Consider the following 27751-nt stretch of genomic DNA (forward strand, 5'->3'; position numbering starts at 1 on the left):
GCACTACAGAGGGTAATGCGTATGGCCCAGTACATCACTGGGGCTAAGCTGCCTGCCATCCAGGTTCTCTACACCAGGCGGTGTCAGAGGACGGCCCTAAAAATGGTCAAAGACCCCAGCCACCCCAGTCATAGACTGTTCTCTCTACTACCGCATGGCAAGCGGTACCGGAGTGCCAAGTCTAGGACGAAAAGGCTTCTCAACAGTTTTTACCCCCAAGCCATAAGACTCCTGAACAGGTAATCAAATGGCTATTTGCATTGTGTGCCCCCCCCAAACCCTCTTTTTATGCTGTTGCTGCTCTCTGTTTATATCATATATGCATAGTGACTTTAACTATACATTCATGTACATACTACCTCAATTGGGCCGACCAACCAGTGCTCCCGCACATTGGCTAACCGGGCTATCTACATTGTGTCCCGCCACCCGCCACCCACCACCTACCACCCACCAACCCTTATTTTACGCTACTGCTACTCTCTGTTCATCATATATGCATAGTCATTTAACCATATCTACATGTACATACTACCTCAATCAGCCTGACTAACCGGTGTGTGTATGTAGCGTCACTACTTTTATAGCCTTGATACTGTATATAGCCTTTTTACTGTTGTTTTATTTCTTTACTTACCTATTGTTCACCTAACACCTTTTTTGCACTATTGGTTAGAGCCAGTAAGTAAGCATTTCACTGTAAGGTCTACCTACACCTGTTGTATTCGGTGCACGTAACAAATAAACTTTGATTTGATTTGATTTCAAGGGAACATGTGCAGTGGTGGACAAATATATTGGAACCCTTGAACTACTGAAATAAGTTAAAATGGAACCATTTTTGTCAACATTGCAGAACCAATTTTTTTGGGGGAAACTTAATTTTACAATGTTATTTAAGAAAATTATTTAAGTAAATAAATATATTTATAAGAACATTTCAACAAATGGCATGGACAAAATAAATGGCACCCAGGAGCTAATACTTGGTTAAACAGCCTTTGGCGAACATGACTGGAAAAAACACTTCTTCAGCTGCAAACTGCTCCAATTTTTCAATGTTTAAGTGAAGCCTTTCACCAACTGCTGTTTTCTGATCTCACCATAGGTTTATGATGGGATTCAGATCTGGACTCATTGCTGGCCACTGCAGGAGTAAAAGTCTAAAAGTATTTGGTTTTAAATATACTTATGTATCAAAAGTAAAAGTATGAATTATTTAAAACTCCTTATATTAAACAAACCATACGACACAATTTTCTTGTTTTTTTATTTACGGATAGCAAGGGTCACACTTCAACACTCAGACATCCTTTACAAACAAAGCATTTGTGTTCACTGAGTCCGCCAGATCAGAGACAGTAGAGATGACCAGGGATGTTCTCTTGATAAGTGTGTGAATTGGACCGTTTTCTGCCCTGCTCAGCATTTAAAATGTAATACTTTGGAGCACTTTGTCAGGGAAAATGTATGGAGTATAAAGTACATCATTTTCTTTAGGAATGTAGTGAAGTAAAAGTTGTCAAAAATATAAATAGTAAAGTAAAGTAAACGACTTAAATAGTACTTTAAAATATTTTTACTCAAGTACTTTACACCACTGACAGAGACACAGTTTTAGAACACTGGGTTGAACATTGCACTCCAGAACACCTTGATAATCTGCTGATTTCATGATGTCTTGCACACGTTCAAGGCCCCCAGTACCAGAGGCAGCAAAGCAAATCCACAGCATTTTCAAACCTGCCCATGTTTAATTGTAGGGAGGGTTTTCTTTTCTTTGTTTGCTTCCTTTGCTCATCGATAAACATAAGGCGGATCTGTGTTGTCAAAGAGCTCTAATTTTGTTCCATTAGGCTTGTTTAGGTGGGGGTTTGCAGAGTGCAATGGGGCTTTATTTTGTCTCTTTCAGCAGTGGGGTCTTCTCAGTTTACCAACAACCACATGAAGGGTTCCAAGAAAAGAACACCCTTCCTGCAATCAAACAAGCTTTCCCTTTGCTTGCCACAGTTCAATATTTCCTGAATGAATCATTATATTAATTATGACATTGTTCCTAATTAAAACAGATCTTTCCTACACAGCTGTGTCTGCGCCTGTGATCAGCCTGCTTTAGAAATGTGGGAGTACTTTGTACTGTAACTGGGTAGAAATGAGGCTGATACAACCCCTCGTTGATATGCAGATACGTAGTATGGAATATTATGTATACTAATCAAGTGCACAAATCAATTACAGTAAAAAAACAGAACAAAACCAACATTTCTCAATGAATAGTTAATATTTGTACTCACCATTTATATGAGCAAGACTGGGAAACAGTCCCAGCTTATATGAATTATCTGGTAGTGAAACGAGTGGTATGTTTGTGACAGAAGCCAGCGGCCACCAGCCCTGCACCGGGGGATGAGAGTAAGAGTGTCCCTCTTCCCCAAGGCTGGAGATGTTACAAGTCTCCCGAGGGATGCAGGTACTACGTCAACACCGGCAGCAAAGGTAAGCCAGGCACACAGCTCCACCACAACCCTACTGACATGCTCACTCATGTGAGAGGAGGATCAATATTATGAAGGGGGTGGAAGAAATCTGGCAGGTCCTCCACTCCTATTGGCTGTGATTCACCTTCTGCCAGCACCATAGATTTCTACAATACCTCTCTGACTATGTATATATAATGTATATATCTGCATTATTACTGTAGCTATATAACCTGCCCGATTATGCTGGAACCAATACATATTTTATCCTTTCACGAGCAAAAACAGTGTGATGCGTCCACACGCATAAAGCTTACTTCATTTTTTTTACTGCGTCAGGTTAGCATTCACAGATATTTGCCTTAACAGCCTTCTCCAGTGTGTAGGTTCACATCTTTTTAAATCAGAAACCATCAGTTCCATTTGTCAGTGTTTTGTTTGGTAACCATAGTTTCTAATTCTGCTGTGAAATGCTGCCGTCTCAGAGAGCTCATTACCCTTCCCCATCATCAACATCTCTCCAGCGCATTCATCTGAAGGAGGGCTTTTAACATCTCATCCACTTTCATCTGATTAGCCCAAATGTGTGGTGATGGCCGCCACTGCTGCAGGAACCTCAGCAGCTCTACCTATGTGTTCCACAAAGCCGTCCTGTGTAATGACATTTAAACAACCCCTGATTACTAGACAGAAGAAATACCTGCTTGTTTAATACCAGGGCTAAAAGGCAGCCAACCTTTTATACAGATGCTTATCGGACCCTTTTCATTTGGTGGTATGATTCTGCACTACACAGACAGAGCTGTGTGTGTGTGTCTCTGTGTGTGTGTGTGTGCGTGTGTGTCCCTCAATGGGATAGGAGCCAGAGAAAAAAACTGTTTCCCACAGGACAAAGCCAGGCTTCACCCACGGCAGCTCCAAAACTCTGGCAGGACACTGCACCTTGGCACACCACACACTGTAGTAGAGATAAAGACCCAGGGGCTATTTTATAAAACCACATGCTGTAACACTCATTATTATACTGAATTCTATCGTGGACTTTAATTCAACTGCATAATGATTAGAATGTGTTTTTGAATTACACTGATTCGAGATGCTATTTTTAAAGGGCACTCAGTTGTATTTTCAAGCAAATCTAACACTTTTATTACTCAAGAGCATGTAATGTACCGACGTTATCAGATCATTGTTTTTCAGTGTCTCTGCCTGATTGAAAGTCAAAAAGCCTCTCTAACACTGTCCAGATAACAAAGGACTACTTGCTCCACTAACTGAAAAGATGTTTCTTTGATGCCCCGGGAACATTCTCAGAGAATGCCAAGAATCTCAATAGTTTTTTCTGCAAGTGAATCATTCATTTCAATACTTTTCATTTCAAGTATTCTCGTCTTGTTTCTCTGTTCTCAACTGAACGAGAACACTGATTATCAGAACACTATAGTCGCCTTCTATAGTCCTGTGTAACCATGTCCTCTACAATACTTTCTGAACATTTCTGAATGGTTGTGCTCTCCACCTGTGTTCTTTAGAGTTTCATTCAGCGTTCATGGAAACTGTGGAACTGTGTGTCCATTGTGCCTTACTCCTCATTTGGCTTTAACTATTTATGTGTCCTTCCAGAAACAACATGGAAACGGCCCTCTGCTACTTATGGAACCCCAGTGAGACCACCGGCACAAAGGAACTCCTTACCAGAAGGTAACATCAAGCCTCTTCTGATTTAAATCTACCATATCTATTGAGTTAAATAAGTGTCAAAGTGTTGCTTGCATCGATATAGCAATTCCTCTTCTTCGCTGTGTAGTAGCTGTACAACTGAAGCCTTAGCAATCTAACTTGACCTAGCTCACTGGAACACTTGTTGGCTTATTTAGGGGCATTTCAGGTTCTGCCTCTCATTACTGTATGTCCGAGGAACACCATCCCAGGCCAGTAGATGGTATTCCACTGCTGGCATGTTCTCTCCACACACTAGGAGAACAACCAGGGAGAGAACAGCCAGCTGTAGGGATTTGTCAGACCAGACAAGGCTAATCCTCCCAGAAGGGGCGCGGGCAGTAACGGAGCCCAGGTTGAGGGATCTCTCTGCCTGGCTAGTCCAGCCCGGATCCTCCCTGGGCTCCGGATGCCCCGGCCCGGCACTGGAGACGAGCCCCAGGAAGTTAGGGATTGGGTGGATTGGGGGTAAGGTTAGAGAGGGTGAAGTAGTGTTGAACAGGAGGTGGGCTCAGATTACACTGCCTGTATCTGAGTCCATAACTCAGTCTGCTTGGATAATGCAAAGCATTCATGGAGTCAGCCATGGGTCTAGAATAAGTATGATGGCACCTCCATGGGCTCCCTATCTGTGGCAGAGCATTCTGTTGATGATACCACAGATACCTAGTGAGACTTCGTACCATTCCATTTTAGCACACTGTTGTTCTGAGACCTCGTAAAATAGCTTGATCCCTTGATATATATTTCTGTATATGTCTCTCTAACAGGGTATCCCCGTCTGATCCCTATTCACCTGGTCTCTGCTCCATTATGTGTGAGGTAGAGCTGGGTCATTATGTCGTGTCTTTACATGGCTGTGGTGCTCAGCTTCCCTCAGCGGTCATTATGTTGTGTCTTTACATGGCTGTGGTGCTCAGCTTCCCTCAGGAGTCATGCTGATGTACAGTTGAAGTCAGACGTTTACATACACTTAGGTTGGAGTCATTAAAACTCGTTTTTCAAACACTCCACAAATTCCTTGTTAACAAACTATAGTTTTGGCAAGTCGGTTAGGACATCTACTTTGTGCATGACACAAGTAATTTTTCCAACAATTGTTTACAGACAGGTTATTTCACTTATAATTCACTGTATCACAATTCCAGTGGGTCAGAAGTTTACAAACACTAAGTTGACTGTGCCTTCAAACAGCTTGGATAATTCCAGAAAATTATGTCATGGCTTTAGAAGCTTCTGATAGGCTAATTGACATCAATTGAGTCAATTGGAGGTGTACCTGTGGATGTATTTCAAGGCCTTGCTTGACATCATGGGAAAATCAAAAGAAATCAGCCAAGACCTCAGAAAAAAATATTGTAGACCTCCACAAGTCTGGTTCATCCTTGGGAGCAATTTTCAAACGCCCGAAGGTACCCAGTTCATCTGTACAAACAATAGTACGCAAGTATAAACACCATGGGACCATGCAGCCGTCATACCGCTCAGGAAGGAGACGCGTTTTGTCTCCTAGAGATGAACGTATTTTGGTGTGAAAAGTGCAAATCCATCCCAGAACAACAGCAAAGGACCTTGTGAAGATGCTGGAGGAAACGGGTACAAATGTATCTATATCCACAGTAAAACAAGTCCTATATCAACATAACCTGAAAGGCTGCTCAGCAAGGAAGAAGCCACTGCTCCAAAACCGACATAAAAAAGCCAGACTACGGTTTGCGACTGCACATGGGGACAAAGATTGTACTTTTTGGAGAAATGTCCTCTGGTCTGATGAAATAAAACAGGACAACAAAGTCAAGGCATTTTAGTGGCCATCACAAAGCCCTGACCTCAATCCCATAGAAAATGTATGGGCAGAACTGAAAAAGCGTGTGCGAGCAAGGATGCCTACAAACCTGACTCCGTTACACCAGCTCTGTCAGTAGGAATGGGCCAAAATTCACTCAACTTATGTGGAAGGCTACCTGAAACATTTGACCCAAGTTAAACAATTTAAAGGCAATGCTACCAAATACTAATTGAGTGTATGTAAACTTCTGACCCATTGGGAATGTGAATAAAAGCATAAATAAATCATTCTCTCTACTATTATTCTGACATTTCACATTCTTGAAAAAAGTGGTGATCCTAACTGACCTAAGACAGGGAATTTTTACTAGGATTAAATGTCAGGAATTGTGAAAAACTGAGTTTAAATGTATTTGGCTAAGGTGCATGTAAACTTCCGACTTCAATTGTAATAATACTCTAGCTCATTTTGAGATGGGCTTCCTTGATATGCAGAGACAGGCCATGAATCACGGCTGATGAGGAACCATTAGGACCCTGTAGGATGTGAGTAGGGACATTACCATAGACATATGCAGGGCTGTGACACACACACACACACACACACACACACACACACACACACACACACACACACGCACACACACACGCACACACACACATACACACACACACACACACACACACACACATACATACACACAGGATCATCTCCCTTTAGGCCGTTTGCATTATTTTAAGGCCATTGTTTTCTTATGGGCCAGAGGGAGAAGAAGATGAAAACACCTATGAGATATGCTGTGTACTGAGCCGTAGCCCAGTGAGATGGACTAAAGCTGGGACAAAGGAGGGATATAAGGGAGTGCAAACTGCTTTCTGTCTGGATGATGAATAGGGATGTATTATTCCCTACTGTTAGGATGCAAACGACTCCATAACATTAAGATGTCACTTGAAGACATTAGCACAACCTGACTTTTTCACTATGATGGATTGGTACCCAGTCCGTCACATGAAGGAGTTGTATGTTCCCCCATCTGTTTATGGTTCTGAACTGATTCAGTAATGAGCGGGTTTAATCTGTCAATCATCTCAATGACATTTCTGATCTTTTCCCCTGTAGTCAATGGAACACGTTACACCACAGGAAGTGCTATGCATCCCACGGACCCCCCTGGCGTGCCCCTACGGAGAACCACTATGGACAAACAGGTGAGACTTTCAACTCAGCAATGCAGTCTGCAATACCCTTTTTAAAAGGGACTTCACCTGATAAACCTATATTTTGTCCAACCCGTTAAGTCTATTACTGTTGGAACATTGCAATCAGCTCAACGTGTTGATCGGAGTGAAATAGTTGTCTGATATTGAATTCACATCAACATTAAGCAGCTCAAACTCAATAATGGTTCCTGTAACACCTATAACATGTTGCAGGCAAACTAATGAACATTTTTACTATTTTAATGCAATAATTCACTGTTTATTCTTGATATGGTATGCTTGAAATCCGTCGCACGCATCAAACATTCTTCAGGACAAAAATGGTCCTCTATGTTCCTCCCCAGTCCTGCTTTGAGCAGCTATGAACCTGGGCCAAGAAGTGTTACACGCCAACCCACGTGACTAATTACTCAGCGTTAGTGAGTACCCGTCATCAGCTAACGGGAGAATACATGGACAGATTTGGGCCATATGGGCAGCTGAGATTTGGACCATGCCGCAGGGTTTGTTGTCAGCTTTTGTAAGGACACCAGCAAGATAATCTTTATAGCTCAAACTGGGAGAACTGGGCGTCCTGGGCTTCTGGGAAAGTCCGCTGGCTGGATTGCCGCGCTCCGAGCAGCCCGGACACATCGGTAGGTGCTGGTCAACGGCGCCATGTTTCGGAGAAGGAAGGTGAGAGTGCGTCGATGCGAAGCATGAGGCTTTCACTGGGTTACTACAGCTGACTGTGTTGTTGTGTTGGCCTCTGCAGGGGGGTGTTGTAATAAGCAGGGGTGGAGAGAAGGGCACAGTGGGGTGGTGTCCTTGGGGCGATCACGTGTACGGACGGTGGCAGCTCTGCTTTTCGCTGTAAACATGCTGCAGCCTCTGGTGGAACACCCTCATTAGAGAGAGAGGGAGATAGTAGAAAGAGAGAGAGAGGGAGATAGTAGAAAGAGAGAGAGAGTAGAACGAGAGAGGGAGAGAAGGAGAGCGAGAAAGAGAGGATAAGTGTGGCTGCAGCCATGCCCACACAGATAACACTACCACACACTCGTGGGTAAACACACACACACCCTTTGGCTCCCTCCGCACGGACAAACGATGCTCTCACACGTGTACATCAATTCTTCCGCTCATCCACCCTCTGGACCCCCACCCCTGAAAAACATCCAAAGATGTATCAGCCCTCCACAAACACACCTCCGCAAACACCCACACTATTATCAGACATCCTGTACCCACACTCTATTATCAGACATCCTGTACCCACACACTATTATCAGACATCCTGTGCCCACACCGCGCTGTATTGTCATTAAGCTAACACACACCCACACAGTCAGACAGTATTGTATGCACATACACATCTCCCTAAAACACACACACACACACACACACACACACACACACACACACACACACACACACACACACACACACACACACACACACACACACACACACACACACACACACACACACACACACAGAGACCAAAGCTCTAAAGCTCATGAACACACATGTGGGGCCAGAGAGGCTGTTCATTGGTTGTGTTTTTCTCCCTCCTCCTCCTCCTCCTCCTCCTCTTTTCCTCCTGCCTCTTAATCATAATTAGCCTTCTAGTTATCATTACTAAGCCATTTCCCTCAGACCTTACCCCTTCTCCTCCCTCATTCAAAACCCTCTCTCTCCCCTCTCTCTCTCTCTCTCTCTCTCTCTCTCTCTCTCTCTCTCTCAATCCCTCTCTCTCTCTCTCTCTCTCAATCCCCCTCTCTCTCTCTCTCTCTCACAATCCCTCTCTCTCTGTCTCTTTCTTTCTATCTCTCTGAAGAGGGAAGAGGGAGGCATGGTGATCGAATGTGTAAATAAATCCCCACCTCTCCTTCAGCCTTCCATCTCTCAGCTAAATTCAAGGGGGCATTATTGGCATGGGAAACATATGTTTACATTGCTAAAGCACTCTCTCTCGCTCTCTTCCGCTGGCTCCATCCATGTGTTGTCTCACTAGTTTTCCGTATGGACAGTAGGGAGACACAGGGCTCCTTGCTGCATCTTCCCCCTGCCGTCAACCTCCAGACTCGGGTGACAGCAGTTTAACCGGAGGCTAGCCTCGTCACACTCCTAGGACTACGACCAACCACCTCCACCCCCTCCCTCCACTTCACACCTGCTCCTCCTCCATTCTCCCCCGCCCCTTACCCCCCCCCCCCCCCCCCCCCCTCCCGTGACGCGTCTCCACTCGACTCACCACGTCAGGCAGGAAGCAGGCTGTGAGAGGCAGCCTCAGTTGCAGGAGCAGGGTTTCCCCGTGAGGAGCAGAGAGAGGAGCAGAGAGAGGAGCAGGAGGAGAAGCGGTGTTGTGTGATGATGGAGGCGGCCAGCTTTGACACCGAGGAGAGCTTTGACGTTGACGATGCCTCCTGTCTCTCCCAACAGAACCCAGGGAACAATTCACCAGTCAAGAGGCAGAACAAGGAGATCAAGGAGACCAAGATAACAGTGAGTACCCTGGAGCTCCAAACCCAGAACCTCTCCATCTCACTACCCATCTCTCTCTGTCTCCTTCACTCTCTCTTTCTCTCTGTGTTCTCTCTCTCTATCTCTCTCTGTTTCTCTCTCTCTGTCTATCTCTGTTGTTTCCTTTCTCTCTCAGAGCAGCAGCAGCCTCAGACTGTGTTTAGGATACAGATCCTGTGCACCATTACACCAGGGAGAAGCAGCAGATGTGACAGAATGTTTATTTTTAGCTAGGATTATTCCCTTTTGAGATAATTGAACAGAAGAAAGAAGATAACAACGTTTTACCCGACAATAGGCTAGATGTTTGTGTATTTCATTCCACCATCTGCCAACGTTAAAATGTACTGCATCTACCCACTATGCTACAGTGTGTCTGTGTAGCAGTGTGTTTGGCTGCAGATCTCTGTGGAGTAATGGGGGAACCCACAGTGCAGGAACACTGCCGCCACACCAAACAGCCTATTGGATAGAACATTAGTCTTAATCAGTGGGGTTTCCACAGGTCAACTGCTAATCTTTTTCTCATGGACTGTACTGTGTCTACTCCCTTCGATCAGTCTTGTGGGGTCTTGTGAGGCTTGCACAAGCGCCATTTACACACAGGAGATGCGTCCTCAAGCAATGAAGAGGTTCAGATTTCTCTCAGTTCACAGAAGCTGCAGCAGACTTTGAGTGAGAATAGGTATCCCATGCAGCAAAGTCATGTTTTTATCATACTCTTTCAATGTATGATGGGCTTTGATTTTCTTGAAAAGCACAAGCACAAGACCTTTGTAGACAGATCCAGAATCTGACGAGCCCTCTGAGTCTTCTTCTCTAGAAAACATAGAAATATGTTATGTGAGTGTAATGCTGCATCCCTCCCATCCCCCAATGGACCCCACATAGCTGCAGGACAATGCAGTTCACCCAGGACTGCATTCACCAAAACACAACAACACTTCCACATTACAGCCATGATTATATTTCCGTTCTACTCTCCATCAACAACAGCTAATGAAAACATTTACATCACACACGCAGCTTGAATTCCTACTCCCACGTATCCATAACTAGCATTCATTAAACTCATTATACTCAGAAATATAGAAACTAATTTCTAGCAAATTAGGGATTTGTGTGGACCACATGTAACCAGATTTATGTAAAACATCCCTCAGAGTGTTTAAGTTGTTCTGACACTGGACCTCGTGGTTATGTAACCTATAATGAGGAATGTAGGAGGAGATGGTGAGTGCTGGGCTGAGGGCTGACAGACAGTTCTGTGTGTGCCCAGTGTTGGTTCTGCTCGGTGGGCTCGCTGACCTGCTCCAGCCACGGGAGCTGTCAGTCTGCCTATTGTGAAGCCCCACCGACCTGCACAGAGAGATGCAGCAAGGCCAGTTTCCATGGTTACAAAAGCAATAGCACACTGATTAATGGTGCTGAAATGGAAAAGACTGCCATAGGAAACACTGGAGCCATTCAGGAAACAAATTGAATTGATATTGTGGAAAAATAGAAAACATGTTTATTTTATTTATCTGTAGATCTTTTTTGACAGGTGAGCTTTGTTTGATAGGGCTTGATTGATGGCATTGTTGACAAAGGATTGGGGTGCTGTTGTGCACCCCAATCCTAAGTGTACGATCCAATCCTACATGAGCCATGATGGTCTGTACACATCCTCAACATTTAACCATGATGTCATGTCTTCTGTAGAAATATGAATGGATCAAGCAATGAATATCTCAGAAAAGGAGACCACTAGATTAGGCTACATTCATTCCATTATAATGCAGTTTTATACTTTGCGGTGTAAAAAGAAATCACATGAATGGGTAATTGGTCTGTGATTATTGATCTTCATGGTTTTGTTCAGGGACTCATTCATTGCGTAGAAGAAGTGGTGTCGTGTAATGATGCTGGGTATGGCATTCGTCATGATGTCAGTCCAGGAGGGTGTTTTACTGTTGTCCCATGATGCATGTTGCGTCACACGACCTGTCTTCCAGCTGTCATGGACAGATGAACGACTTTAACGTCCACCACTGGAGCATGTCTCAGATCACATATGGGATGGATCATGGCCCCTCCATTAGAGACAGTGGAGGCTGGTGAAGGGAGGATGGCTCATACTAATGACTGGAATGGAGTGAATGGAATGGTGTGTTTAATGTGTTTTAATACATTTTAATGAGCCTATCCTCCCATTTAAATTGACACCAGCCTCCACTGATTTGAGACCAGTAGACCCGTAAACTTGTTGTTACCTTGTCTCCTCCATATTTGTTATTATGGGGTATTGTGCCTTTACAGCAAAAGTAATTTGTCGCTTAGCAACAGTGGCTGAGTACCCTGCAGTCTCTCTCTGTGTGTGTGTGTGTGTGTGTGTGTGTGTGTGTGTGTGTGTGTGTGTGTGTGTGTGTGTGTGTGCGTGCGTGCGTGCGTGTGTGTGTGTGTGTGTGTGTGTGCGTGCGTGCGTGCGTGCGTGTGTGTGCGCGCGCGCGTATGTGCCGGGGGAAGAGTTATTTTCTGAAGAGTTATTTTCTGATAGTGTTAGCTAGATTAGATAGATTTATGTGTTGACACCCTGTGTATGTTTTTAAGCATGTGTTATTTTCTGTGTTTTATGTCTTTAAGCATGTGTTATTTTCTGTGTTTTATGTCTTTAAGCATGGGTTATTTTCTGTGTTTTATGTTTTTAAGCATGGGTTATTTTCTGTGTTTTATGTCTTTAAGCATGTGTTATTTTCTGTGTTTTATGTTTTTAAGCATGGGTTATTTTCTGTGTTTTATGTCTTTAAGCACTGGTTATGTTCTCTGTTTTATGTCTTTAAGCATGGGTTATTTTCTGTGTTTTATGTTTTTAAGCATGGGTTATTTTCTGTGTTTTATGTCTTTAAGCACTGGTTATGTTCTCTGTTTTATGGCTTTAAGCATGGGTTATTTTCTGTGTTTTATGTCTTTAAGCATGTGTTATTTTCTGTGTTTTATGTTTTTAAGCATGGGTTATTTTCTGTGTTTTATGTCTTTAAGCATGGGTTATTTTCTGTGTTTTATGTCTTTAAGCATGGGTTATTTTCTGTGTTTTATGTTTTTAAGCATGGGTTATTTTCTGTGTTTTATGTCTTTAAGCATGGGTTATTTTCTGTGTTTTATGTTTTTAAGCATGGGTTATTTTCTGTGTTTTATGTCTTTAAGCATGGGTTATTTTCTGTGTTTTATGTCTTTAAGCATGGGTTATTTTCTGTGTTTTATGTCTTTAAGCATGGGTTATTTTCTGTGTTTTATGTCTTTAAGCATGGGTTATTTTCTGTGTTTTATGTCTTTAAGCATGGGTTATTTTCTGTGTTTTATGTCTTTAAGCATGGGTTATTTTCTGTGTTTTATGTCTTTAAGCATGGGTTATTTTCTGTGTTTTATGTCTTTAAGCATGGGTTATTTTCTGTGTTTTATGTCTTTAAGCATGGGTTATTTTCTGTGTTTTATGTTTGGATTATTTTCCATGCTGCTAGTAATATTTATATCTATTCAGCAGAGCTAAACCATTCCAATGTGTGAGGTCCAGCTCACAATTTTTAAACGTCCAGGCAATGAATGAACCTTTCTACTTTTGCCTAAGCCTTTAGGGTGGAAATGAATGTATAATGAATGCAGGTGGAGGACAGACTGTCCCTCTGGTTGATTAGGCAAACTGGCACTTGTCAACAATGTCTGCTGTTGGGGGTAAGTGTAATTAGTCTGTTCTAAACTACAGGAATGACCATCATCATGTGAATCATTTATAAGCTATGACCCTGCCTGCCTCTCAGAATCTCCATAACACTGTCAGGCTGAACCATAGCACCCTCGATTTGCTGACTGTCCAAAAACATCAACTACTATAAACCACACAGTGCCAACAGTGCCATACAATTCTCCCTGGTTTTCACAGAGGTAATGAATATGAATCTCTGAGTCCTAACAGTGTAGCACCCCACTAAGAGCCCATAAAAGAGTAGTGAGCTATAGAGACAGCCATGCTGCAGATAGATAGTCTCATTTTCTGGAGGATGTGAGCAGGAGATAAACAACAGCAGTGATAGATGGCGAGTCAGTGTGATGGAAAATCTGGTGTCCGTGACAATCAGTCTGATCTCTCAGGCAGAAAATGAACAAAGTGACTGGGCTCCACCAACTATGTAAATCCTGTTGTGTAGCATTAGAAAGAGTCTACGACACTTCTATGTGTGTTTCTACTACTGTATCTCATGTGGTGTGTGGAAGCCTGCATATTATGCAGACTTATAGGTGTGTGTGTGTGTGTGTGTGTGTGTGTGTGTGTGTGTGTGTGTGTGTGTGTGTGTGTGTGTGTGTGTGTGTGTGTGTGTGTGTGTGTGTGTGTGTGTGTGTGTGTGTGTGTGTGTGTGTGTGTGTGTGTGTGTGTGTGTGTGTGTATTAGATGTCCAGGGGTCATTGATAGAACTGATTTCAAGCAGGAGTTGGAGATCTCTGCAGACGGCTGGTTGCCTTCAGGAAAGAACAGGGCTCATGTTAATATTTATTACAGAATAGCTTTTAGGGCTTGCTTCCATTGTTTGACTGTTTTTTCTCAGGAACTTCTCTAAATCTCTCCATAATTCTAAATAGTTTCAACTCCCAATACGCTCAATGATTTGCAACACAAAGCTTCAAACGATGTCATAGTTGCATAAGCAAATATGGTAATCAGCTAGTAGACATGTGCACAGTGTGTTTTGTCCTTGTCGTGTGCTTTAGCCAAGCAGTGAACACATAATACATATTTGTGCATCTGAGATTCAGCGTGTCTGGATGTCCATGTAGTCTGCTGGGATGTCATTGGCAGTATGGCATAGATAGAGGACATGTTGTTGTGCCAGCAGGGAGAGGTTACAGATGGTGAACATTACATAATTGCAGTCCTCTAAGGGTAATTGAAGACGCTGTGGACCAGAGTGTGTATTCAGTCTGAGTGCTGGGTGTGTTTAGCTGTGACTCCGCTCTACAGTAGTTTGGGTTGTTGTTGGTTGTTTCCTCTATATCACTGATTGTAGGTCTTTCTCTTCATTATGATGTTGTTTTAGTTTATCACAAAAAAGTGTAAGGATCGTAAGGCCAGGACTGGACGGTTTGTGCTCTCTCTTTCTCCCCCCTCTCTTTTCTCTCCCTATTTCTCTGTCCCTCTCCCCTCTCTCTGTCCCTCTCAATCCCCCCCCCCCCCCCCCTCTCCACCTCCGAGGGTTCTCTGGGTCACCATCTTGATGACCAACACCCCCGGAGAGTATTTACTCATTCCTGACCTTTACTCCCGTCCTCATGACAGACACAAACCGAGCCTCCATGTCCCGTCTCCAAATGAGAAGCTTCTATGCACATCTCCCACAAATGGCACCTTTGATGTCTGCTCTAACCATAGCGTTTCTCCCACATTCATTCCTGAGAGTTTAAGGCAATTAGTCTCTTTTCCTCCTCCTCCTCCTTTCCTTCTTCCTCTCCCTCTGATGTCTCACAGAAACCTCTCTCACTTGTCTCTCACTCTCTTGAATTCGTCTCACTATTTTTTTGCATTCAGATCAACTGTGTCACCTTCCCGCTGCCCAGTGTGACGCCAGATCAGCCAGAGCAGCAGCTACTGAAGCCCAATGAGTGGAGCTACTGTGACTACTTCTGGGTAAGATAGCGCCTGACATCTCTAAACCACTCTCCAGCTCATAGAATAAGATCCCTACTTCCTATGTTTATAGGAATCTCAGCCCTGTTACATATGACTTTGAATCCAACAGGGTAGATTTTGTCTGTCATATTAACGCCAACTCGTGTCTACAAACATGATTGTAACAGAAGCCTCTTTTCACTGAACTGTGATTTGGATGGTTGTTCTTGTTCCACTGAGTCATGTTCTCAGTGGCTGTCTGTATTTCTGTGGCATAATGTGCTCCACTCAGCCAAAGCTCAAGCCCATTGTGTGAATTGAATCTGTCACCTCTGGTTCACGTGGGGCTACCACATCACTCCCTGTCGTATCCGCATCCTGTTACACATAGTGGGATGTGCTGCTCCTTGTTCAACCCTTAGACACACACACACTCATAACTCACACGCAAATGACGAACACACCCACATGCGCATGCACTCCTTAACCCATACGTTTGTAGTTCTCTGACTCATACACTCATCCACACACACACACTCCCCAACACCCCTCACCACTCACACACACTCAATGTAAACAATGTCATTTTCTCCATGAAATGAAGTCTGTGGCTGTATAGGTCTGCGTGTGTGATTGATGCTCCATCCTCTCCCTCAGACTGACAAGAAGGACCCCCAAGGGACCCCCTCTGTGGGCGGCTTTGAGGTGCTGCTGCAGAAACAGCTCAAGGGCAAACAGATGCAGAAAGAGATGGCTGAGTTCGTCCGGGAGAGGTAACACAACATAGTCAGCTTGGAAGGGGTCAGTGGTACTGTGTATTTAGTGTGTTGGGAAATGTTATTGATTCTCTTTATCGTATCTTTTTTGATCGTAATCTTATTTGGACTGTTTGTCGTGTCTTATCAGGGTGAAACAGGGTTCTCTTGTCATTATGTTATTGTAGAGCATGGGTTATTTTGTCCTTGACAACCTGGCTCCACTCTATAGTATCTATTCATATATTTACAATGTATTTATTTAGCAGACGCTCTTCTTCAGAGCGACTTGCAGGAGCAATTCGGGTTAAGTGCCTTGCTCAAGGGCACATGGACAGATTTTTCACCTAGTCGACTTGGGGACTGGCCCGACACTCTTGACCCCCAGGCTAGCTGCCGCCCCAGGTGTATCATCCCCATGCACATTTGAATTCAGAGACATGTGTTGTACTGTACTAGGTTTATAACGTTAAGTTGTAGACGTACATAAAGTGGACATCCTAAACATATGCTTTCATAGGCTTCAGCATAGCAAGAGGCCCCATTTTGCGCCCACAACAAAAGTTCCCATTGACTCAATAGACTTGAGAATTAAGTGAACTTTCACTTTTTCCCCTGACTGTATTCACACAATTCATTTAAAGGTCCCATTCCCCAACATTCTAATTCATGGCTGACCTTTCTTCATTGGTTCAGTGAGACAGCTGACCTGATGTCAGATTCTGGCCATATCCATTTCTTTGGAATGGCCTTCGTGACCTCCCGTAGAGGACAGGTTTACTCAGATGTGTATGGTTAATGGGTATTTGTGGGATAATTGAATGTCACAGAAATATGGCTGGCATTTCTGAGTCGCCCTCAGGGTGGCCATGAGTAAATAGCCTCACATCATTCCCATCTCTGGCCTTTCCACAGGAAAGTGCATTAACTCATATCCAGGCTGTTGTTAGAGGATATCTTCTCAGCACAGAATAATAGGCTTCTGCCTTTGAACATCATAGTGGCCACAGTGTTGTATGTCTTTGGGTGTCGGTGATATACTGGAGGACAATGTCTCCATGCACCAATGCTCCTCTAAAACTCTGTCAGCTTTAAAAAATGTTCTCCTCTATTGGTCTTCCCTGGAGTCCCATACTTTAGAGCCCCATGGCTGTCTTTGTCCGTTGCAGGATAAAGATTGAAGATGAATACTCTAAGAACCTCTCCAAGCTCTCCCAGAGCCCCTTGGCTGCTCAGGAGGAAGGGTGAGTGAGTTAACAGAATAGATTTCTATTCGTTCTATATTCTTCACCATATACCTGTTTGCTACTTGGGTGTTTTCCCATCCATTCTATCCAGTTTGGTTGATGTCTCTTGTGTGATCCCATTCCAGAACCCTTGGGGAAGCTTGGGCCCAGCTGAAGAGGAGTTGTCATGACGAGGCTGAAGTCCACCTCAAGTTCTCCAACAAGGTTGCTGTCTTGCTAGAAGATACTGTGGATGTTATAGATTGCATGTACTGTAACAGACCAAGAACATTCTAAAATGTCCATGTGAACTGATGGAAGTGGACAACATCCATGCTTCACTCATACCTTCAATAACATTATAAGATGTATTTTCTATGGCCTATGGAGCCCTCAGAGAAGGCTTAGTTGGCAGTCAGTTTATTTATGTGTTCCTTTGGTCAATCCAAGGCCTCTAGGACCACGTACTGGGGTGTTTGTTTACCTCACTCTGGTCTGACATGGGCAAAGAAAAAAGAGGGGGGGCTTACAGCAGCAATTACCAGTGAAGAAAAAAACTCTACTGGGTCTTAAGAATGCTTAAAATAAATCAGAGGTAGCCTTGAAGCTATACATAGCCTCCATTGTCTGATTAATTAGTGGTGTCTTCTGATGAGCCCCAGGCTGCGGACATGCAGCCCGCCATGATCCCCTCTCCTCTGAGCTCGGAGACACCACGGCTGATGGGATGGGGTTAGGTAACCTGTGGAAGAGTGAGAAATCCTCTTGAACATATAGTGGCCTAAGTGCACTTTTCATGACTATTTATATCCATGCTTTATGCAGCTAGGTCACATATATCCTGTATAGGACTACCAGGACTCTAAATTGGTGTGTTTATATAGTAGTTAGATAGGCAGGTACAATGTAGTTACAGTGTAGTTACACATAAGTACATATCAATTACAACTGTAATAACTGTACCTCTTCAGCTCCAGTGTGAGGTGGAGAAGCCCCTGCTGACGTTCAGAGACAACTTCAAGAAGGAGTTGAAGAAGTACGATCACCACATCATAGATCTCAGGAAGCAGCTGGCCAGCCGCTATGCAGGCGTGGAGAAGGTATGGACCATTCTAAACCAAAGCATCCAATAATCCTTGTCCTACAATTCAGGTTTTCCCAGAGAAGCTTTAAATGATCCAAAATGTATGTCAGAAGAAGTGTTTTAGGGTTGATCTGACTACACCACAGCATTATTATGTTGGACTATTGAAACCATTCACCGTATTATAAGATGAACTGTTTTTCTGCTCAGGAAAAACCTGTTGCTTTTTGTTGCCTATCTTTCTCCCCATGGTAATCATATAGACTAGATTAATCAATCCATCATAACGTCCTGTTCGTTTTATTTTAGTTGGCATCCATTACACACAGGAGATTTTGTGGGTTTACGGTTCGTGCCTGCCAAGTGCTGTATTTACATTTCCAACAGTGTTACATCATGACATTGGAGAATTGCCTCAACAGACGAGATGAAGGAAGATCCTGTGATGTGAAATAAGAATAGATTAAGGGATGAGGCCGGGATTTGAGTGGAGAAATAGGTAGCTGACATGAAAGGGCTGCAATGACTGTGGTAATAGTTGTAGGTTCAGTAGATCTGAGGACTAGCATGAAATGACTCATATTGTTTCTGTATTCACACTGCTGCTTGGGTTGCTGTAGGCCCGTAAAGCCCTGGCAGACCGGCAGAAAGATCTGGAAGTGAAGACCCAGCAACTGGACATCAAGCACATGAACAAACACGAGGAGGACATCAAGAAGGCCCGGCGGAAATCCACACAAGCAGGTCAGGGGTTAGACACACCGTGTAGCATATGTAGAGCAGCCGCACGTCACAGTTCCATGAAACGCCAGCATAGCGGTGCCGATTCTACCCCCAGAGAGGAGAGAACATGCACCCAAAGCATGCTGCATTCTCAGGTGTGCTTTTTATTAACTTACCACAGTGTACTTCTAAAGGCGACAAATTGCCTCTCTCCTTTCAAATCTGAGCCGTTCAATTCACCCACAGCTGTGTTTCTTGATAAATCAGCCCTGTATCGCTGAGCAGCCGCTTTTATGTTGCGTAAGCCGCTTTTGAGGCCACTCTTGCGTTGCACGCAATTTACCTACCCTTGTGATGTTGTGCTGCCATTGTGTAAAGTTGTGGTGGTGTTTTCATCAGCAACAAGAGGCATAGCCGACAGAGTGAGAACTCTGAGGGAAGCATCCCCTGGCACAACACCAGAACACATTGCAAAAGAGAGCCAGTAGTATTTCAACATGGAAACAAGTTTAATGATCTATTTTTGTGGTGGGATAATAAGTCGGCTTGGAGAGGACCATTACCCACAATCCCCAGGACTAATCTTTTGGTCGCAGTGAACAAGGGTATGAATGGAGGACTTGTCCCATCCGGACCAGCCAGGCATCCCAAACAGTCCCAAACACATGGCCGGGTCTGTTGTGTAAATGGAGCAGAGACAGGGTTGCGGACAGTGCAGATATGTTTCACACGCTCAGGGTTCAGACTTGGGGTGGATTCCCAGACTGTGTTGCCTAAGAAGACTATGTTTTCCCCAGCAGGAGGCAGAGGGGGTGAGGTGGGGCTGTGCTGCAGTCAGATAGGGAATGTGGGGGCGTTCAGTCAGACATGGATGGGGTTTGAGAACTCAGACAGGAGGCCGACAACACTAAAGCTCACTGCCAACAGCAGCCCATAGTAATGTAATGATACTAAGCAATTAGCTTAGTCAAAAATATTGAGCAATGTCTCTTCATTTATACTTAAAACCATCTGTTATACTGCAAGTATATTTTCCAGTGTTTTGTGTTGTACTGTGGATCTCAAAATCATTGCATTATCATGTGCTTAGGAGACAAACAGATCTTGCTTTGCATTTATATTTAAATGTGGAATCATAGTGAATATGCTTAATTCAGATAACATGAGGCTATGATCAGCCATGCAGTACAATGCCTGGGGCTCCCATTTATCTGTATTCCAGATAGTATGATGGTACAAATAGTTCTGGCGCCAAGATTGTAATTGCTTTTCCCATACATATCTATGCACACACTTTAGAGGAAAAAGCCAGTGTGAAAAAATAAATAAATAAAAGCTGGCATCTTGTTCATTCTCACTCCCACTCAGATAATTAGTCTCAGTTCACAGCTCTAATCAATAGATCCCGTTAGGCAAGCTTTAGATGATGTCTGCCTTGTGTCTTTCACTTTTTCCAGGGGCAAATGTCATTAAAAACCCTGGCCTCATTTCCATATAGATTGAGATGTGCTATTATTGGAGAGGCTGGATTGTAAAATAACTTCCTCTGTAGTTTTGTTTTAGGTTGTTTCTTACACCCTTTCTACAGTAGGCCTTTGGAATATATGTCTAATAGATTGAACTGAAATGTAGAAGAACGTCTCTAGGTCAAATTTGCTTTGCACTTTTCTTCAACCCTATTGAACCAAGCTTTATAGACTTAGCATCGGAGGTTAGCATCGGAGGTTAGCATCGGAGGTTAGCTTCGGAGGTTAGCTTCGGAGGTTAGCCTCTGCATTACGTTGCATCGATAGAGATGTCCCACACTGCAACAGGCATGGTTACTGAGTGCCCTTTGCTGGAAACATAGGGACTGAGTTCATGCACGCTTTTCCTCATGCATAAGTTCATCTAGGGCCTACATTTAATGTAGTAAACACTTCAAGGCCGTAGTACTTCATCTTTAACTACCTCAATTTAACTGCACAGGTATACCAGAAATGTAATGTTAATTTGTTGAGTATTACCTCCTAGTCAAATACACTGTGTTGAATGACCACTCTGAATCTGTTCTCTACAGGTGATGACCTCATGCACAATGTGGACCTGTACAACCGGGCCCAGTCCAAGTGGTTTGAGGAGATGGTCACCACAAGCCTGGTAATGCAATTTAACTAACTCTTCATAGTCTCATTGTTGACAACAAACAATATAAGATGATCACGTTCATCGTTATATTTGTTTTGACAGTGAGGTTGATTCCTTGTCTATGTATTTCCCTCTGTTCTTCAGGAGCTGGAGAGACTTGAGGTTGAGAGGGTGGAGATGATACGACAAGATTTACGCCAGTACACAACGCTGCGACATGAAACTGACATGTTCAACCAAAGTGTGAGCCATGTGTCCATTTCACTTACAGTACAAGTGGCTGTTCCCTTGAGTCAGCCTGACAGAACATGTGGCTGTTTGCTGGAGGCAGACAACCAATCTGTCAGTCATGACAGCCTGGACTCAAGGGTAGAATACGGTCACCGTAACAGACCTAGACGTAACATAGTAAAAGTACACCCCAATTAGCATGATATTGGACACCCCAATTAGCATGATATGTTACGTTTTGTATGGTATGTATTCATTTGTAGATGTCCATCTATTTCGTATGATATGTTACAAATTACAATTCATATGTGATGAATTGCAATTTGTACAATATGTTACGAATTATGAATTGTAATGTTAGCTAGGTGGTTAGGGTTAGGGGTTAAGGTTGGGTTAAGGTTATGGTTAAGGTTAGTTTTATGAGTTAGGTTAAGGGTTAGATTAAGGTTTAGCCAACCTTTTCTGACATGAGAGCTACTTTTAAAAAATGAAACATGTCACGAGCTACTCATTTTTTTCTAGGCTTAAAATAGTCACATTCTTCTCTTCTCCTCTCCCCTCCAGCTCTTCCCTGGGACCTTAGTGTACAGGAGTAGTGCATTATGTTTTCTGTCAATATACCTGGTAATGTTTGTTAATAAACAAATCTAAAGGGGGGGCTCTATAAAATCCAAATGGTTTTATATTTTCCCAAATTATGTTATTTCAGTTTTATTTTTCCTGGTTTAAGATTGTTTTTGTTTTTCAATTTCCAAATGACACTTGTTCATAGAGAAACGAAATTGGATGTTCTGAGTCCATGTCAATGCCTAAATCACATCAGAAGACTGAAGACACGTTTAGATTTAAGTATAATTCCCCTTTAATTGTGCATCTAACCCTTTAATTGCGCATAGAGAGTGAGCAATGTGCCATCTAATGTGCCGGTCTAGCAATGGTTCTGTACTACTGATGTACTACTGATGCTTATTTAATGGTAACGTTTGCAAATAATAGACACAAATGATATACAGTACTTCTGCCAAGTAATAAATTAATTGGCAGATATCGTGTTAGGTTTGGCTTTTTAAGCGAATAGTGGCTAACCAATGGTGGGATAATGTCAATGTTGCGTTGATTAGATTGTAGTTGGGATCTTGCGGTCTCTGATACTTTGTTTGAGATTTGTTTGTCCGTTTTTATTTTCATTTGATTTATTTCACCTTTATTTAACCAGGTAGACAAGTTGAGAACAAGTTCTCATTTACAACTGCGACCTGGCCAAGATAAAGCAAAGCAGTCCGACACATACAACGACAACGACACATACAACGACACATGGCGTAAAACAGACATACAGTCAATAATACAGTAGAAACAAGTCTATATACGATGTGAGCAAATGAGGTGAGATAAGGGAGGTAAAGGCAAAAATAGGCCATGGTGGCAAAGTAAATACAATATAGCAAGTAAAACACTGGAATGGTAGATTTGCAATGGAAGAATGTGCAAAGTAGAAATAAAAATAATGGAGTGCAAAGGAGCAAAATAAATAAATAAAGAAATAAAATAAAAACAGTAGGGAAAGAGGTAGTTGTTTGGGCTAAATTATAGGTGGGCTATGTACAGGTGCAGTAATCTGTGAGCTGAAAGCTAGTGAGGGAGATAAGTGTTTCCAGTTTCAGAGAATTTTGTAGTTCGTTCCAGTCATTGGCAGCAGAGAACTGGAAGGAGAGGCGGCCAAAGAAAGAATTGGTTTTGGGGGTTACCAGAGAGATATACCTGCTGGAGCAGGTACTACAGGTGGGTGATGCTATGGTGACCAGAGAGCTGAGATAAGGGGGGACTTTACCTAGCAGGGTCTTGTAGATGACCTGGAGCCAGTGGGTTTGGCAACGAGTATGAAGCGAGGGCCAGCCAACGAGAGCGTATAGGTCGCAATGGTGGGTTGCATATGGGGCTTTGGTGCCAAAACGGATGGCACTGTGATAGACTGCATCCAATTTGTTGAGTAGGGTATTGGAGGCTATTTTGTAAATGACATCGCCGAAGTCGAGGATTGGTAGGATGGTCAGTTTTACAAGGGTATGTTTGGCAGCATGAGTGAAGGATGCTTTGTTGCGAAATAGGAAGCCAATTCAAGATTTAACTTTGGATTGGAGATGTTTGATGTGGGTCTGGAAGGAGAGTTTACAGTCTAACAAGACACCTAGGTATTTGTAGTTGTCCACGTATTCTAAGTCAGAGCCGTCCAGAGTAGTGATTTTGGACAGGCGGGCAGGTGCAGGCAGCGATCGGTTGAAGAGCATGCATTTAGTTTTACTTGTGATTAAGAGCAATTGGAAGCCACGGAAGGAGAGTTGTATGGCATTGAAGCTTGCCTGGAGGGTTGTTAACACAGTGTCCAAAGAAGGGCCAGAAGTATACAGAATGGTGTCGTCTGCGTAGAGGTGGATCAGAGACTCACCAGCAGCAAGAGCGACATCATTGAGAAGAGAAGAGAAGAGAAGAGAGTCGGCCCAAGAATTGAACCCTGTGGCACCCCCATAGAGACTGCCAGAGGTCCGGACAACAGACCCTCCGATTTGACACACTGAACTCTATCAGAGAAGTAGTTGGTGAACCAGGCGAGGCAATCATTTGAGAAACCAATCAACCAACCAACCAGTTTGCGGTGGAACGTGAAAAATGCATGCACTTTCAGAATTGTTGGCGAGCTACTCATAGGTGGGCTGCGAGATTGATCTGTTGGAGACCCCTGTGCTAAGTCGTTTCAAAGTATCTAAAAAGTAGTAAGGAGTTGCAAAGTTGCTAATGAGCTAAAATGCTAATGTTGTCTGTGATGAGATTCGAGTACGCAAATTTTGGATTGCTAGACGTTCGCGTTATACCCGTAACCTTCTGTCTTATGTAACCATGCCAAACGTAACATATCATACTAATTTTAGTGTCCTGTATTTACATTTACTATGTTACATCTAGTCTATAAGACCAGACTGGCCATGGGCAGCCTAGTTAATTGATGAGCCGTTTGGAACTGTTAAAGAATGAAATATACAACATAGGTTGCACTTTGTGTGATGATTACCTTCTTTTGGAGAGCATAGTGCTACAGTAAAACAGAATGGTCATCAGTGAAATAGGTAATTTGGAGTGTGGTGTATGTTGATTTTTTTTAAAGCAGATCCATTTAGCTAACAATTCTAGATCAAGTATCCCAATACAAAGGATTTGTGCAATGTACTCAGATCAACGTTTTGGTAAGCATGTTTGTTGTGAAAATGCTGGCCAAACAGTTAAAAGGATTTCACTGCCTCCAAACTCGATCACCATACCTGTGTCACCCCTTCACCAGCTGTTATCACTCCCTGATGACTGTTTTTACTGGGCCATACTTGAACAGGGAGAATGAACCCAGATGCTCTCCTCATTTAGGAGGTGCAAACACCTGCAGATCTAACGAGACGTTGAGGGTCCTGTACCAAGGGTAGTGCCACTTTGGGTGATGGTGAAGGCCAATTACAGGTGGCACACACTACTGATCAGCCTAATAAGGAGGTTGTCCTTTAGAGGGCCACTATAACAAGCTCAGCTGATACCTGCTGGCACACTTCTTTGCCTCCAGTTGTATTAGCAAAAGGCAGCTCGATGTGTCTCCAGAAACAGTACGCTTAACCCTGTCCACTATGGATAGAAGTGTCTGTCTCTCCCCTCATTGTGTTCTGTATGAGCATCTATGAGTTCTCTAAGCATTTACATTGTCTATGAGATGTGTCAGTGTTGGCTTCATGTGTGATGAAAGTCCATATGAGCGGTGTGTGTGTATGTGTGTGTGTGTGTGTGTGTGTGTGTGTGTGTGTGTGTGTGTGTGTGTGTGTGTGTGTGTGTGTGTGTGTGTGTGTGTGTGTGTGTGTGTGTGTGTGTGTGTGTGTGTGTGTGTGTTGGCAGACGGTGGAGCCAGTGGATCAGCTGCTTCAGAGTGTGGACCCAGCCAAAGACCGAGAGCTGTGGGTGCAGGAGCACAAGACCGGGGATCTCCGCCCTGTGGACATGGACATATAGTTAACTACACTGACGTACCTCAAGCAGCCAGAGGCAACACCTCCACCTCCATACTGTCAGAATCCCAGGCCTCTCACAAAACATTCCAACTACAGCTACAGGTGCAGGTGCATGTATGTTCAGGATAAGGTGAGGCCTGTACATTCTGTCTATGATGACATCAGAATAGCACAATGTTATCTCAGTGATAACTGGAGAAAAGTTAGCATTCCCAATGCAGTGCTTTTGAACCTACAATGGAAAAACAAGAGATCAATAGTCCAAATACCAGCATGTTACAGTAATACAATGTTTGATAGTTTTACTCTGTATAATGAATGCCACTAAACAAGCTTAAACAATTATTTTGGGTTTTATCTGTTGTAAAATTAGAAGTTTCCACTATGAAGAATGATTAATTTTTATGTATTTGAGAAATAGATTGGATGCATTGTAAAACCTTATAATTTTGGCATATAAACTGAACAACTAATTTTTAACATTTCACTTTATTTTAGATACTGGAACATGAAACATTATGTGATATCCTAGATTAATTATGATATATTTTCATATTTACGCCCATTCATTTTACCTGTCAAGATTTGCATGTTTTGGGAAAATATCTTACATTAACTGTATATGGTTAAGTGCATATTTGTGAAATATGATGGCTGTCTTGGCACTGTAGTACAATGTATATGGGATGTGTTTACAGAAAGTATATACTCCAAGTTACTGCACTCAATGAACAAGAGTGAATCAACTCATTAAGGTTTGTCATGAACATGAATTTATGTACAACAACCTCGCTCAAAGTTGAATAGGGTAAGATGTTTAGGATTGTGAAACAGCATGTTGTCACACGTCACCTCGTGTGGCAGATTGGAACATAGGCCTGAGTCTATTTTGGATCAGTGGTGAGACAATGATGACGACGATCCATGTTACAATGAACACCTTTTAGTGCCTCAAGGTTATAAACAGTACCTGGAATGTTCTTGATATATTCTATTCTGCATCAGTGTATATTTGTAGATACAAGCTAGATGTATTTTGCTGTTAACTGTTTAAGTGGCCTTGCACTTTCGGTCAACTAAATGTTTGTACCTTGTTGTTTGTCAATGAATTATAACAGGATAATAGTCAACAGATTCTAAAGTCATTCATTCATTTTGCACGCCACTTTGTGTGTCAACCATTGCTTAGAGTTGGGAATTGCTATTTTGCATTTATCCTAAATACAGTCCACTTTGTATATCCAAGAGGAGTCATCACTTGGAAGCTCCAAGTCACATTTTAATGACTCGCAAAAGCTCATCAGAAAAAGTGGTCAGTGTTACTGACCATACATTTCATACAGTATGCTATTAACAGATAATAGCATAGCCTTTAGCCAACATATCCACCTAAACAAGCGTACATAACATGATATAAAATACTGCATGTTTGTGTGTCTGTCTGTCTGTCAGTCTGCGTTTTGCCGTTAGTTATTCTGGAAGTGTAACAAAGCAGGGACTTTCTGTGTTTATGGACCATCTCCTCAGACTATCACTCCTTTCATATTCTAATGTGGATAATACATTCACTATGCCAAGACATGCAAACAGAGAACACATCTATCAGTATATAGACAACGTCTATTCAGTATATACATGCCTTATCCACATTGTTTCTAGGTGAGAAAATATGAAAATACCACTGAAATTATTTGCATTATTCTATCCCAAACTAATCCAGATTGAAATGTTGTACTTATTGTATAAGTTATCCTGCTACAGTATGTGTCAATGTTATGTGTTATGGTAAAGTTCTTACATTAGAAGTTAATGTACTTAACTTAACCACTCATTTTGTAGTAATGTTGATTTAATTGCCTTTTGTTAACTGATTTCCATTTCTCATGTACATCAATTCAAATGTTTCCAATCTTTAAAGAAATGTCAAATCATTGGTGACCTTTGTCCAGACAATATACTGTAGAATGCTGTGTTTACAATAAATCGTTTCCTTGGAAATACGATTTGACAAGACTTAAAAGGGTTTTGTTTCATTATCATATACTGGCTTACATACAGTTTGGCTTACTTCAAGTCCTGGGACATGTTTAAATGAATTGGATTCATCCCAATAAGCAGATGAAATTCAGCCTTTTGCCTCTGGCTTTTAAGGTCAATCCCCTCCCCTCTGACTGTTTGTGGATTGGCCAGGGAGATCCAGGGAGATCGGCCAGGTGG

General features: G+C 42.8%; 1 protein-coding gene across 3 annotated transcripts; it reads left to right on the forward strand.

The window, feature by feature from the left end:
- LOC139421451 (growth arrest-specific protein 7-like) lies at positions 1-27547 on the forward strand. 3 transcript variants are annotated; one of them, XM_071172372.1, is made up of 14 exons: positions 1-239; positions 2376-2496; positions 4101-4178; positions 7108-7196; positions 9630-9692; positions 15268-15366; positions 16006-16121; positions 17273-17347; positions 17476-17554; positions 18301-18429; positions 19034-19157; positions 21196-21275; positions 21408-21506; positions 25422-27547. In XM_071172372.1, exons 4-14 carry the CDS (start codon positions 7140-7142, stop codon positions 25533-25535), a joined length of 1035 nt encoding a protein of 344 aa, XP_071028473.1. In that variant the 5' UTR covers positions 1-239; positions 2376-2496; positions 4101-4178; positions 7108-7139; the 3' UTR covers positions 25536-27547. The 3 variants fall into 3 exon arrangements, with proteins under 3 accessions (XP_071028473.1, XP_071028470.1, XP_071028472.1); XM_071172369.1 differs by lacking the exon at positions 25422-27547 and having other exon boundaries at positions 21408-23044; XM_071172371.1 differs by lacking the exons at positions 1-239; positions 2376-2496; positions 4101-4178; positions 7108-7196 and having other exon boundaries at positions 8833-9692.
- The last annotated feature ends 204 nt before the right edge of the window (positions 27548-27751 follow it).

The sequence above is a fragment of the Oncorhynchus clarkii genome, chromosome 12 (genome assembly GCF_045791955.1).
Source record: "Oncorhynchus clarkii lewisi isolate Uvic-CL-2024 chromosome 12, UVic_Ocla_1.0, whole genome shotgun sequence".
NCBI classification, from domain to species: domain Eukaryota; kingdom Metazoa; phylum Chordata; class Actinopteri; order Salmoniformes; family Salmonidae; genus Oncorhynchus; species Oncorhynchus clarkii.

What these genes read in the sequence shown, in the direction of transcription:
- LOC139421451 (XM_071172369.1), top strand. Translation starts at nt 7,140, where the DNA reads ATGCATCCCACGGACCCCCCTGGCGTGCCCCTACGGAGAACCACTATG. An exon ending in TCAAGGAGACCAAGATAACA is followed by an intron (nt 9,693 to 15,267) that starts GTGAGTACCCTG and finishes TTTTGCATTCAG; the next exon opens with ATCAACTGTGTCACCTTCCC. An exon ending in GCTACTGTGACTACTTCTGG is followed by an intron (nt 15,367 to 16,005) that starts GTAAGATAGCGC and finishes CCTCTCCCTCAG; the next exon opens with ACTGACAAGAAGGACCCCCA.